This window comes from Epinephelus moara, chromosome 20, assembly GCF_006386435.1.
Source record: "Epinephelus moara isolate mb chromosome 20, YSFRI_EMoa_1.0, whole genome shotgun sequence".
Lineage (NCBI taxonomy): Eukaryota > Metazoa > Chordata > Actinopteri > Perciformes > Serranidae > Epinephelus > Epinephelus moara.
The window spans coordinates 34208042-34222358 of NC_065525.1; the positions used below are offsets into that span (position 1 = coordinate 34208042).

General features: G+C 40.6%; 1 protein-coding gene across 13 annotated transcripts in view; it reads left to right on the top strand.

Moving 5' to 3' along the window:
• The window catches only part of LOC126407614 (AP-3 complex subunit beta-2), a 70504-nt gene that overhangs the window by 7279 nt on the left and 48908 nt on the right, over window positions 1–14317 (top strand). For 4 of the 13 annotated variants that reach the window (XM_050072675.1, XM_050072668.1, XM_050072669.1 and 1 more), the window contains exon 1: window positions 6496–6606. The exons of 6 other annotated variants lie outside the window; for them this stretch is intronic. Coding sequence is in view for 2 of the 7 variants with exons in the window: in XM_050072666.1 (XP_049928623.1) it covers window positions 6311–6606 (296 nt within the window). In the remaining 5 variants the exon portion in view is untranslated. Of the gene's footprint in view, window positions 1–5959; window positions 6607–14317 lie in introns of those variants that run through there. 3 more of the 13 variants (XM_050072666.1, XM_050072667.1, XR_007571806.1) reach the window with 2 other exon arrangements.

The window sequence follows — 14317 nt, forward strand, 5'->3', positions numbered from 1 at the left end:
ATATGAGAGGCAGAGCCCTGACACCAGTGTGCATGCTTGGATTTTTCCTCTGTACTGTAAGGAGAAATTGAGCGAATTTTTGTATGACCAAAGTGTAATAGGGCCATCCCTTAAGAGGTGCAACAAAGTTAACAGAGAATAACAGAAATGTTGTGTTAAGTATACACACCCACTCTCCTGTGCAGAGGTGTAATCTGGCAAAATAAGTAAAAACACTGAGGGTTTTCCAGGGCGTGTAGGGCCTTAAAAATCTATTTTCAGTGTGAAAAAATGAGGCAGTTGAATTCCCGCTTCTTATTTTGAGACATGTTGGTGGTGTGAATAGTTATTTGATTTAGCTTTCAAACAATAAGAATAGCAAAAGAAAAACCCTGCGACAAGCTGTTGTATGCTGACTAATACTAGCTACTAAATACATTCATATGACTCATCAGGGCCTGTGTGCTGTGAGTTATACTGTATGACTCTGGATGTGTCACCCTTTGTTGGATTTACAGTCCACACATCTCAGCTTTATTCTAAAATCATCTGTTCGTGACATTTATTATATCACAATAATATCCATGAAATTTACAAGTTAAAGGGTAACTTTGGTTTTTTTCAATCTTGACGCTGTTTTCCCACATGTTTGTGACTAAATGACTAATGGGAACAAACATTTTTAAACTGGTCCAGTATTGAGTGAGAGGGCTGTAGTTAGCAGCAGTGAAACAGGCTGCAGTGTAATCACTTAGGGCAATTGTGCATCCTCAATATACGTCCACTTTAAGTGCTTGTTTTTGCCATGGACAGGCTCAGACTATTATTTTAAGTGTCAAACAACATTATGAAAAGAACCGTTACAGAGATAGACCTTTGTGTCAAATAGTAAGAACCTTTTTGTTTGACCTGAAACTGCCCCAAAATTGCCATTGCCAAACCCACCAGACTCCATTTAAATAAATAGTAATTTTAATGTGCATAGAGCATATTTTATTACGATAAAATTACTGTTTATTTAAATGGAGTCTGGTGGGTTTGGCGATGGCAATTTTGGGGCTGTTTTGGGTCAAACACAAAGGACCTCACTCTTAAACAAAATGGTCTATCTCTGTAGGCAATCTTTCCATTACGTTGTCAGACACTAAGAATAACAATCTTGAGCCTGTCAAAAATTGACGATGCACAATTGCCCCAAGTGGTAACATTGCAGCCTGTTTCACTGCAGATGGCTGCAGTGGTCCCACTAAATACGGAACCAGTTTCTAAAACTGTTGTTGCCATTACCTACTTGGACACAAAAACATGAGAAAATGGGGTCCAGGTTGAAAAATACAGAAGCTTCCCTTTAAAGTCTTCATTGCATGATGTCTTTTTTAAAGGCGGTTTTTCATTTTGATAATTGTTTTGTATGAATGGAGTCTTGTCTTTGTTAAGTCGTGGATATGTCGTTTTGAAGCAACCCTGAACTTTAACCTTTAGTCTTTCAGAGCAGGGTGTCTTCAAGCCCCTAAAAAGTTTTATTTTCAGTTTTATAACTATTAGGCCTTAAAAGTCATTAAATAGTCTTAAATTTTGAGTAATTGCTACAAACATTTCTTCTGATCTAAAATCTAAAATGTGGCACCTCAGAGCGAAGGGATTCCTGGTTCGAGCAGAGTTTGCATGTTCTCCCTGTGTCAGCGTGGGTTTTCTCCAGGTACTCCGGCTTCCTCCCACAGTCCAAAGACATGCAGGTTAATTGGATGACTCTAAATTGTCCGTAGGTGTGAATGTGAGTGTGAATGGTTGTCTGTCTCTATGTGTCAGCCCTGTGATAGCCTGGTGACCTGTCCAGGGTGTACCTTGCCTCTCGCCCAGTGTCAGCTGGGATAGGCTCCAGCCCTCCCTGCGACTCCCAACAGGATAAGCGGCTACAGAAAATCAGTGAATTTAATCTAATGTCATTTATCCATCTTTAAATGTAATTTTGTCAAAATAAGTCAAGGTCCACAAGGTTCACGTTTTTAATATGTACAAATCTTTAAACCAACCACTGAACCTCAAACTGTTTTTTATTTTATACTTGGACTGACCTGTTGGCAAAATGTAGATTAACCTAACTCATTTTAATAACCATATACATCAAACCTACCTCTGCACCAGACTACATATACTATTTGCCTTTAGTGCTTGAGAAAGTCTTTAAAAGCACTAAGTTTAAGACATAGTTTTGTGTATCTGTGCCTGTTGTCATGTCACCTGTTTTGTTTTACTCCTGTTGCCCGCCTGTGTCTCAGTTTGGCATCATGTAGTGGCATTGCATTACTGTTTTCTGCTTCACTAATAATGTACCAGCAGAGGGAGCTCATTGTTTACAGATGGTTGATGTAATTTCATGGCTGTGAACTGTGACTCTTTGATCTGGAGGAGATTTTTTCCTCCAGGATGTTTGCTATGATTTTTATTGAGGTTTTTAAACTGCTTGTGGTTAAATTCTGCCTTTGTTAATTGATTCGAGTGTAGGCTGAGTGTTGTTATGTGATGTCTGTATCTGTGTTTGCTGAAGTCGATCTCCTCAGTGAAGGTAGATTAACCAGTCTGTCTGTAAACATGACTCGACCTTCACTGTCGTCTCCTTGGAAACACGGCAGATGTGAGATGTTGCTTCAGTCCTCGAACCTTGTCGTTCTCTCTCTGTGTTATTATTACTCCAAACAAAAAAACCAAACACCTTTCTTACACTTTAAGAGGTACTTGTTGCCCTTCAGTCTGAAATGACTGTTGTAAGTTTCATAGAAGTGTTGGTTGATGTCGTGACTATTTCTTACTAGATTTTTTTACTAGATTTTGACTAGATTTTAAGTGTCTGGCTGGTACTGTTTTGTTGTTGGGCTCTGCAACACTTTGTGTTCTCAAGCCATAAAATCAAATGTTAAACTAGTATTACTGTACTTTACTTGTGATGGTTGCCCTTCATGGCTGATGATTCAGTGGGAACTATTGGCTTTTTTTTTTATGGCTGGTTCTGGTTCTTGTTCTTTGGTGGAAAATATGATTTTTAAATTTATGTCAGTGGCCCCCTCTGGATTGGGAGAGAGTTACTGCCTCAAGCGAAGGAGTATATCAGGGTCTTGTTCATGAGTGAGGGTAGAATGGAGCGTGAGATGGATGTGCAGTTTTGTGCCGCGTCTGCAGTGATGCAGGTGCTGCGCCGGACCGTCGTGGTGAAAAGGGGGCCAAGATGGAAGGCGAAGCTTTCGATTTACTGGTCCATGTATGTCCAACCCTCACCTATGGTTATAAGCTCTGGGTAGTGACCAAAAGAGTGAGATCGCGGATTCAAGCGGCTGAAATGAGTTTCCTCTGTGGGGTGGCTGCGCTCAGCTTAGAGATAGGGTGAGGAGCTCGGACATCTGGAAGGAGCTCGGAGTAGAGCTGCTGCTTTTTCACGTCAAAAGGGGTCGGTTGTGGTGGTTGAGGCAACTGATCAGGGCGCCTCCTGTTTGAGGTGTTCCAGGCTCGTCCCACTGGTAGGAGGCCCCAGGGCAGACCCAGAACACGCTGGAGGGATTATATATCTCATGCAAACACCTTGGGGTCCCCCAGGAGGAGCTGGAAAGCGATGCTGGGGAGAGGGACGTCTGGGGCGCTTTGCTTGGCCTGCTGCCCCCACGACCTGGCCTCAGACACGCGAATAAAAATAGATGGATGGATGGATGCATCAAGCCAAAACGTCTTTTTAAAAAAATAGTTTTTCAACATTTTGGTAAATGCAATTCTTTACTTTCTTTCCATGAGTTTAGCTTTACATAAAGACTGGGAACAGGAGGAAACAGCTAGCCTGGATTAACAAAATCAGTCTATAATAAACACAAAGTAATGCACATTAATGGTTGTAGTGATGTCCTGATCACTAAAGTGTACTTGAAAGTTGGAAAAATGTGTCTCACACACTCCGACTCCGTGTACATTTCTCTTTTATTTAGATGACCAGTTTGTAATCAAAAAAAAAAAGAGAAATGCATATCGAGCCAGAGTGTGCAACACTTTATCCTGCTTTCAAACAAAGTCAGCCTACATACATTTCAAAACAGCACGTTTTATCATGAGATACGTAATCCCTCCAGCATGTTCTGGGTCTGTCCCGGGGCCTCCTACCAGTGGGAGGTGCCTAAAACATCTCCAGCTGGAGGAGGATCCTGATCAGATGCCCGAACCACCTCAACTGACCCCTTTCGACACCCAACAGCAGCGGCTCTACTCCGAGCTCCGCTCAGATGTCCGAGCCCCTTACCCTATCTCTAAGGCTGAGTCCAGCCACCCCATGGAGGAAACTCACTTCAGCTGCTTGTATCTGCGACCTCATTCTTTCGGTCATTACCCAGAGCTCATGACCATAAGTGAGGGTTGGGACGTAGATGGACCAGTAAATCACAACTGAATGTAGCCTTTTAATTAGCAAGCAGACATAAAAACAGTATCAATCCTCACATCTAATACCCTTTTTCCATTGTTACTCTTGGCCATGTCGAGGAAAGCCAAGCCGCACCAAAGATGGACCTTATCTAGGGTAGGTCTAAAAGCCGGGCTGCATGCCCTTCAGTGGGTAGCAGTGACAACAGGCTCTTACTGTGCCTCTGCAAACAGCTCACCTACAACTTCTTTGACCTGCCCTGCTGTGGAAAAACACATGCAGCAAAGATAACAGGGGACGTCATCACTCAAGACAAGCCATCATCAGTTGAAGACACATCTTCAGGAAGGTGGCCCTGTTGTAATGGAAGTGCAAATCCCTGCTACGCTTCTATTGTGGTCCCAGTGAGGGATGAATATCAATTATCCAGCTTCAGGACTTGAATATATATTAGAGTTAATTAATTCATGAAATCCTTCATATATTCCTTTAACTGTAAGCCTCTTTCAATTAGGGAATATATCGCTGCACTGCACCCAAAATCAGACATACAAGTTTTGACAGGAAGAAAAAAAAATCCAACATAAAGAGCTTTAAAAATTAGACGGCAGCAGCTGTCTTTTGTAGTCAGAGTCATAATAGATTTACTGAGCTGGATCTTCTTAGGATGTTTTAAATAATGACCAAGATGTTTCTCATATCTGTGAGATGAAGATTATTTAGACCTGAACATGCTCCTCCTAAACTGATAACTCAGAGATCAAAGACTAGAGTTTGTTAAACCATCAAAAATACTTTCTGAAGCTACCGCAGGATGAAATTTCTCCGTATTATATCCAACATCGGTTTTTACAACATTAGATAACGCACTACTGTAAATGCTGCAGCCTTGGGGTGTATTTCCTGGTGACATCACAGGTTAAAAATCTTATTAGTCTTCAGCAAATGTCAGCAAATCCTCACTGAGCCTGTTACAGATCACAGGAAGAGCATATGTGAATTGTGCTTCCAGGAGGTTATTTTCGTTCGAGCCAAAGAGAAATGAGTGGGAGAGTGAGAGAGAGATGTCCTCATCACGACACTGCCAAGAAAGCTGAGTCATGTAAGATGAGGGTAAAAAAAAAGCCACCTCACAGAATATTAAAAATGGATAAGACGGGGACGTTTATAAACATAATGAAGAAGAGGAGAGAGGGATATTTAAAAGGATCTGTCGGGTATCGAAAAAGGTTTGTTGGCAGTGAGTTTGGGATGAAGGCGGATAAAGAAAGCTGTGATAGAGTGAGAGTTGAGCGAGATTTCGAGGTGTTAATGTGACGAGGCGGAGCGAAGAGGGCAAGCATGAAAGGAGGTGGGGGGGAGTGATAACGTGGCAAAAGATGGGAGAGGCTGTGTCATTGTTGGAGAGCTCAGATATGTGGACATGTTGTATACACACAGGGAGGCAGAGAGAGAGGCTGGTGCAGCGGCAGGAAGCAGCGGGAGGAGTCGCGAGAGGAGAGGCGAATAAAACTCCACGCCCCTCTCTGCCGAGCATCCATTTACTGTGCAGCTGATGTCTGCTGCTTCACTGGATGCGTACAGACTCAGCAGTAACAGAAGACAAAAAAAAAACACAGTGCACTGGGGCTCTGGTGGATTTGGATTACAGCACTCAGGAGTATATCAACCTGCCACTGTGGAGAACAAGAGGCACAGGAAGAGGTCTGTTGCATCATTTTTTTTTACAAGAAATATCCACATTGGATACCCTCAGAGGGAAGGAGTATTTATAACACAGAGTCTCACTGAAGCTGCTCTGTGCTGCGTGAAAACTGTCTGAGGAGGATCTGAAGAATTCATCCAACTGAGGAGTGGCGTAAGAAAGCTGCAGTCTCTCCACTTTATCTACCTGGGATCCTACAGGTTGCTCTCAAGCTCTCAAGTTTTTCAAACATGACCACCATGCAGAAGCTGCTGCAGCTGCCGGTGAACGCGGTGAACATCGTGAAGACGGTGCAGAGTCAGGTCCAAGGCCAGGAGGAGGACAAGAGCCCCGTGCTGACCCCTGACAGCGGGCAGCAGGCCTGGTACAGTGCCCTGCAGCCCGACGAGCTGCGCCACCTCCGATCTGGGGGTACAGGAGGAGGAGGAGGCGGAGGTGGAGGAGGAGGCGGTGGAGACAATGAGGAGCGAGCACTATCGGAGGAAGGTGGTGGAGTCGGTGGCAGTTTCCAAACTCAACCTTTGCGGTAGGGAAATCCAGGAGGGTTGAGACCTGTTCAATCTTTCACACTACAGTTATGTTTAAAGGGACAGTTCACCCTAAAATCGAAAATACATATTTATCCTCTTACCTGTAGTGCTGTTTGTTGATCTAGATTATTTTGGTGCGAGTTGCCGAGTGTTGGGGATATCGACTGTAGAAGTGTCTGACTTGTCTTAAATATAATGGAGCTAGATGGCACTCAGCTTGTGGTTCTCAAAGCGCAAGTAAAAAAATAAATAAATTGGAAAACTCATCAGCAAATTCAAAAAATTATGACCAAGTCACTCAAGATAATCTACAAACCTTGTTGTGAGTAGTATTTATGTAGGAACTATTGTCTTTCTCCCGAACTACACCTGCCAGCTGTATCACTGTGCAGAAGGAAACGTGCATCTACTCATGGACAAGAGGCAACAAGAGATTTAAACATAAATTGCATCCTCCTTGACTGAGCTGTAATGTTAGCTAGCTCAGTGGTGCTAGGTGAGCTAGCAGCACATGCACACTTACCTCTGTCAGGTGATATGGCCATGGCAAAGAGGTAGAGCGGGTTGTCCACCAATCTGAGGTTTGGGGGTTCCATCTCCCGCTCCTCCGGTCCGGACTGGAGGAGTGAAGTATCCTTGGGCAAAATACTAAACCCCAAATTGCTTCCGATGGCAATTCACTTGGTGTGTGCACGTGAATGGTTACCGAGTAGCAGGTGGCACTATGCATGGTAGCCACGGCCACCTGTGTGTGAATGGGTGAATGTGACTCAGTAGTGAGTGGTCAGAAGACTAGGAAGGTGCTATACAAGTACAGTCTGTGAATTATCTTGAGTAACTGGGTCATGATTTCTGCAAAGAGACATTGCTGTTGAGTTTTTCGAATGTATTTTTTTGGTGCTTTGAGCACCACGAGCCAAGTGCCAACTAGTTCCATTGTACTAAACATAAATGCTCATGATAATTTCTCAGATCCCAAAGTGACAACTTGCGTTTGCTTCTTTTGTCCAACCAATAGTCCAACACCCAGAGAATCTTCACTTAGCACAGTGGTTCCCAACTGGTGGGTCATGGTCCAAAAGTGGGTCACAGGTCCATTCTGAATGGACCGCAAGTGACTCACAAACGTGCCGAGTTTGTAAAAAACACTAAAAAACTTTATTTTTAGGTACAATTTGTTGGTGCTGGTGAATTTCCAGCACAGAGCTTTTATTTTGAAGTGCTGTTTTTTGCTGTAGAGTGAGTGACTATTAGCTACTTGACAGAGACTGCAAACTAGCTCGATGACATGGCCCAACGCAAGTATGACCCATAACATATCAAACTTTGTGGACTCTGAACTAATGACTAAGGAGAAATCTGGACCCTGTGTCTGGACCAGTTGGGAACCGATGATTTAGTACATGATTTTATCAAAGAAGAGAAAGAAATACAGCAGATTCTCACATCTAAGAACATGGAACCAGGAAATGTTTGACATTTTTGCTTGAAAAAAGACTAAAACAATTACTAGATAATCGATATGGTCGGCAATTTATTTTCTTTTATCAACTAATCAATTAAGCGGCTATTTGTTGCAGCTCCAGTAGACACTGCTTCAGTTTTAAGGGTCACAAGTCAAAACAGATGGGAACCACTGGTGTTAGATGTCATAGTACCCTAAAGAACCCAAACAGAAAAGTGAGGAGACTTGGTGGAGAAACAAAAGAAAGAAGTGTTGGTTCCAGTTTACCTACAATAATATACTATACTGTGTGTAGCTTTTTTATAATTCATAAAGATCCATAGCTTTTCTGCGTTGGTGCTGTTATCCATAAGACATGTATTTCCATATTTTTTGATATCATGCAAAGGCTGTAGAAGCTGCTGTACTCTTTAATTAATTAGACTGCAAACCTTTCAAACGAACATCAAAAGTGGTGCTCCTCAGAAATAGATTTCCTCAAAGAGAGCTATAATTACACTTTTTGGATTTTATTGGGTCGTACCTATAAACTAGATTATGCTCATTTTACAGGATGAGAGCTTTGCTGAAGTGCAGTCCTGGTTGGTTAAAGCGTAGGCATATTTTACATCCGTCACCAAGAAGAAAAAATAAAAAACAAGAAACTTTCAAAGTCTCTGCTGAGAGAGTCGGCTTATGTAAAACAGCCTGCTTATAAATGCAAGCTGCAACTCTTCGATCTTTCACTTTCCTCTGATTCATGCAAATACATTTTCCTATCTACTTCTTTTTAATGTTGTCGCAGCCTTGCAGAGCTCTGTTCTTGGCGAACAACATGACATCTGAAGTTGTATCATTGAACACGGGAGGCCTGTACCTCCATGGAGACTTTGGAGCTTCAAAGTCGTGCTGATCTTTTGGCTTTGGTGCCAGGTAACCCGACCGCTGGTGTGCTCTGTTGTACCACGACGGGTTAAATAATTCAGAGGTGTTTGTAAATTCAGCTGTTGTTCGGCAGGATGGGACAGAATCCAGAGAAACGAGAGAACCAGTGTTGGTGTAGAATTACAGCGGGCCCTGTGGGCATGAGCAGGGACGTATACACCCAGTCAGACGGTCGTTTTTCCTGTAGGTGCTTCAGATGAGGGTTTATTTCTCAGATAAGTCACTGAGGTGGCATTTATAGTTGGTTAAATACATCATGATGCAGCAGATAGACTGTGAAGCACTCGGGGCTGTGTTTTGTCTCCAGGTCCATTCATAACTTTGAACCTTTTAATTCACTGAGCCATTAAATCTTTCTCTTGAGCCGCTGTATCATGAGCTCTGACAGATAAAATACTGGAGACTTATAGTGAATAAAATGAAATAGAGTTTTCCTCCTCTTACAGGCTGTTAAATTGTTAATGCCCAATGTGCCATTGCTACTAACACTGTGACTTTTACTAATAATGCATGTGTGACTTGTCTGTGGTTGCAAATTGCTGATAATTCCCCTCTGACAGGTTTAATGTTTGGCCACCGCCACAGCAAATGTAATCCATGTTTTGGAGTCCGGTTTTAATTAGATCTTCAAAAGGCCTGTTTGTCATCAAACAACCCACACAAATCCCTGTCATGCTACTAATTAGTGAGGCTCATCAAGGTGGTAAATTGACACAAGCCGTAAAACAAATTAAGCATTTGGTTGGAAAGTTTCTCTACCGTTACATATTGTGAAAGTGACAGGTGAGTTTTGACATTTAGCCGTCAAGTTTGCCTGCAAGTCATAATTTAGTTTCTTGTTTCCTGGAATGGTTGTTGATATTACACAGAGGAGTGATGTCAGCTCTTTGCTTTCAGCTGTAGGTTCTACGTGTAGGGAAAGAGAGAGTGAGAGCACAAAGAACAAGGTCAGAGCGACATCATGTAGCAGCAGTTGGGTTCAGTGAGTTTGCTGTCGAAGGGAAATTCTGCCTCTTTTACAGTAGATTCTTCCCAGTAAGAAGCTCAGACAGTAAAATGTGGTGTTTACAACTGATTGTGATTAACTGTAGATTTTTTGGGATGGTATTGGCGTTGCAATAGGGATGACAGTGACTACGTTTACAGTACATGCATGCTAATATTCCAGAAATGACAATATTCTAAATTTGAGACGATCATGTAAACAGCGTATTACATCCCAAAAAAGTTTTTTTCCAAATGCATTTTCCTGATTAGGACATATGGGATATGCTGGTATTATTCAGGTTTCAAGAGCATTTTTCGGACAACACCAACCTTTTCAAGAAGGTGGTTGAAAGAATGAAAGAGGGATGCTGTGTTCACATGTTCGAACAACATGTTAGGGCACGTTAATCAAAGTATGCATGGCTGCATGGAGATAGGAATATCAGTGGATTGTTAATTTTTATTTGCCATGCAAATAGCTTAGTTAGAATATTGTCTTTTTCGCAATAAGAGCAAAAAAACGTTATATTTGGTGCATGCAAACATAGTCAGTGTGCTTTGGTCCGGACTGAAATGTCTCAACAGTATTGGCTGAATTGTCCTGACATTTGCTACAGATATTCATGGTGCCCAGAGGATTAATCCTAATGCCATGTTACCCCGTCAGGATGAATTGAAGAAACTTTGGTAAACCCAAAAGGTTTTATTTAGTAGTATCATCAGATAAATATTTAACACTTTTGGTCCATTACCTGCTATACCAATGAAATTACCAGTGCGACCAGTACTTTTGTGTTCAGTGCTAATTAGCAAAGGTTAGCATGGAAAGGTCTAAGCTAAGATTGTGAACATGATTAACAATATGAATGCCAAACATATCCTCTTACAGTGGTTCAAATGAATAATGAATTATCACTCAATGAATCAGTGCCACAACCAGTTAGTCTATGCAAGGAAAAGAATCATGGTTGGGCAACGTCACTTTACGTTGAGTACGTAAAGTGACGTACGTTAGGTTTAGGAGAGTAAAGTTACGTAGGTTAAGTTTAGGAGAAGAATCATGGTTGGGCGATGTCACATTAAGTACTCAACGTGAAATTATGTACGATAGGTTTAGGATAGTAAAGTTACGTAGGTTAGGTTTATGAAAAGAATCATGGCTGGTAGTCATAAAGTTACGTACTTAACATAAAGTTATGTACTTAACATAACGTGACAACATACCTCAACTCAAAGTTCACTTGGATTGGAACACGAACAGCGGTCTCGTGGGGTAAATTCCTGTGTTTGACAAATCGACCACCCCAACATGCCTCAGGTTTACAGACAAAACGCTTGTCCTTTGCTAGACACATTTTCCCCACAAAACCAACATGCTAACGTTATTAGCATAAGCTTATGACATTCAAAGGAGGAAGGGTGAAATATTTAATATGCTGAACAGTCTGTTTAAGCAAAAGTAGCTGTGATTTAAATGAAGGAATCCTGAAAATGGAGTAATTTTGCTTCCACACCTCCCAGTTCAAGATATAGTAGCCAAAATGTGCTTCATAAACAGTCAAAGAACCAAGACAGATAACAAATCTGCCATTTAAATTTTGTGTCTAACCTTTAATAGTTTGTCCCTTTAAAAGGAAAAAATACTCCAGGTTTGGAAACTGACATCAAAGGAAGTGGATGAAGGAGGTTTCAGGCTGTAATGAAGAGACTAGTTGATAAAAATGTTAATATTTCTGGAGACATGGCCAGAGGCCGCGACCCATCATCATGATTTCACAGTGAGAAATGAACCAGCAGGACCTTCATTTTCTGCTACAAATCAGCATTAGTGTTACTCATCCTCATGTCTGAGCTTTCACTGCTTTGGGCAAAGTTATCTTTGTGTCTTCACACTGCTGTGTATTTTTTTTAATTTGTTTTAGGACTAAGCCACATATTTGTAACCAAGAAACCAGCGCCAGCACAGGTCCAAAAATAACCCATCATGAAAACAGCATTTTATAGATCCTGTCAGGTTTTAATTTGACACTCTTTGATGAATTTATGTTTTGAAGTGTGTGAACTATATTTTTCATGCAATGAAATTATTAACACTTTGATGCTTGATGGAGACGAAAGCAGAAATCTTTCCTAGTACACACAAACACGCTCCTGCGCACACACACACTTTAAAACTCAAGTCGTGATAAATTAAGAGTGTTCTGCAGCAGCCACCTCCTCACAGACTGCAAGGCCTCCATTCACTGCTGTCACACCACCAAAAAAGATGAAATATGTAGTTTACCCCAACAGCCTCCCACTCACACAGAGGAATGATTTAAAACTTCTCTCCACAGCTGGATCAAATAGTTTGGAAAGTCATTTGTAGTGTTGGTTTCAGTGTGTTTGAAGTGTGTGTGGTATTCACTGCATGTAGGACTAAGATATAAAGCAAAAAACAAAGTTAAAATCCAATTACAATCAGACTGGGCAGTTTATAGTATTTACATTTAATTAAACTTTAGAGATTAGTACTCAGAGAACATGTAAAAGCAACACAGTCTTCTAAATTTATTATTTTATTTACAGAGAATGTTTCAATGTTTAATTAAAAATGTTTAATTGATTAATGTTTTTTTTAATCCCATAACTAAGAAAAACAGGAATGTAATGCATTTTGTATTACTTTTGGACCATAATAACAAAAATCAATGTTATTTTTTAACAGATCCCATAATCTTTAAAGATAGGCCTCTCCAAACGATTGAAAGGGTCCTTCAATGATAGAACAAAAAGAAAAAAATGCAATTTTTTTGTACTGTTATAATGCCTGCAATGGAATTTAAATTGAATTAAATTAAATTAAATTAAATTAAATTAAACTGAATTAAATTTATAGTGTCAACAACAGTGAATATTCATCCTTTTTTAAAAAAAAATAAAAAAAATTGGGAATTCATTATCTTAGCATCACCACCTTTATCATAAAAGGCCAATTTAAGTGTTTGGCTAAGCATGGCTTTAGACAGTAAAAAAAATCATACTTATAAAATTATTTTTACCGCATAATCTGTTCAGTAAGACCGCCGAAACTATAATATGTCGACTAAACAAACCCACCTTTAAGATGTGAATTTTTTTTTAATAAGTTCCTGTAGGAGGCCAACTGAGAAGTCATACTATTTCAAGACACAGCGACATCTAGTGGATTTTTTTTAGCATAACATACCTAAACTGAATGGTAGAGATAGCTCAGTCACAGGACACAAGATGTTTGGGGATAGTAACCTTAAAGAACTTATATTGATACTGTTTGGTAACTGGGGATAGCCACTGATAGCTACTGGGGGTAACAAAAGTGCTATTTTCTTCCTGTTTCAGTTGCGCAGCATTTGATGCATGCTGTTAATCGAAGCCTCTGTTTACCCAGGAGATCATAGCAAAGGGCAGACAGAACTGCAGAGTGAAAGCAAGGCTTAATGGGAACCAATCTAAATGCAAATGGTGTCATTATTCTATAGCCATTACGTTGTGTCATCAACATTTACTTCATAATGAGTTAAAGCAAAAAAAACTTGTCTATTTGTACTTTAAATATGGCAACAATTTAATTACATTATATAAAAAATATTGTGCACCACATTTAGTAAAGATTAGGTGACATTTGAAGGAAGATAAACGGAAAATGAGTATGCCTTATAGTATTTTTAGGCAAAAGTAGATATATTGTAGAATTATTTCATTTTATTTATTTTAGAGATATCCTGCTAATTCAGAGACAAAGAAAAAACATTTTAATAAAAGTATTTCTATCAGAGAGCACCCTGTGTTTGAATTGCCTTGTATCATGTGGCACCTGTTACATATCAGTGTGAGTGGCATGAATCAGAGCGTAAAGTCCCAGGAGTCATTCACTGTGTTTCCACAGACCTTCAGTCAGATGCAACAAAGGCTCTGCAGGAAGGCAGGAAATCACTTCACTTCATTTTATTGCATCCTTTGTTGCCTTGGAAACTAGTGTACCACTCTGCAGCCATTTAATCACCCCACCCACCACCAGCCAAACCCCACCTTTCACTCCTCCAAATCGACTCCTCTGGAGTGGATTCCTCCTGTTCGGTAGTTTTGGGTTCAAAGTTGTGTTTATGAATACAGGTGGCTAAACTAACACCAACACAGACACTTTGCATGTAAACACCGTATCTGTGATTTAGTAAGGTAGTGGTATAAGGGCTGAGCGATAAACCGAATATGTATGATATATCGATATATTTTCAAGCAAGATAAAGATCTGTATGTTGCATGTGCTACGCTAAATGCTAAATGTGAGATGAATGAAATGACCGCAGTAG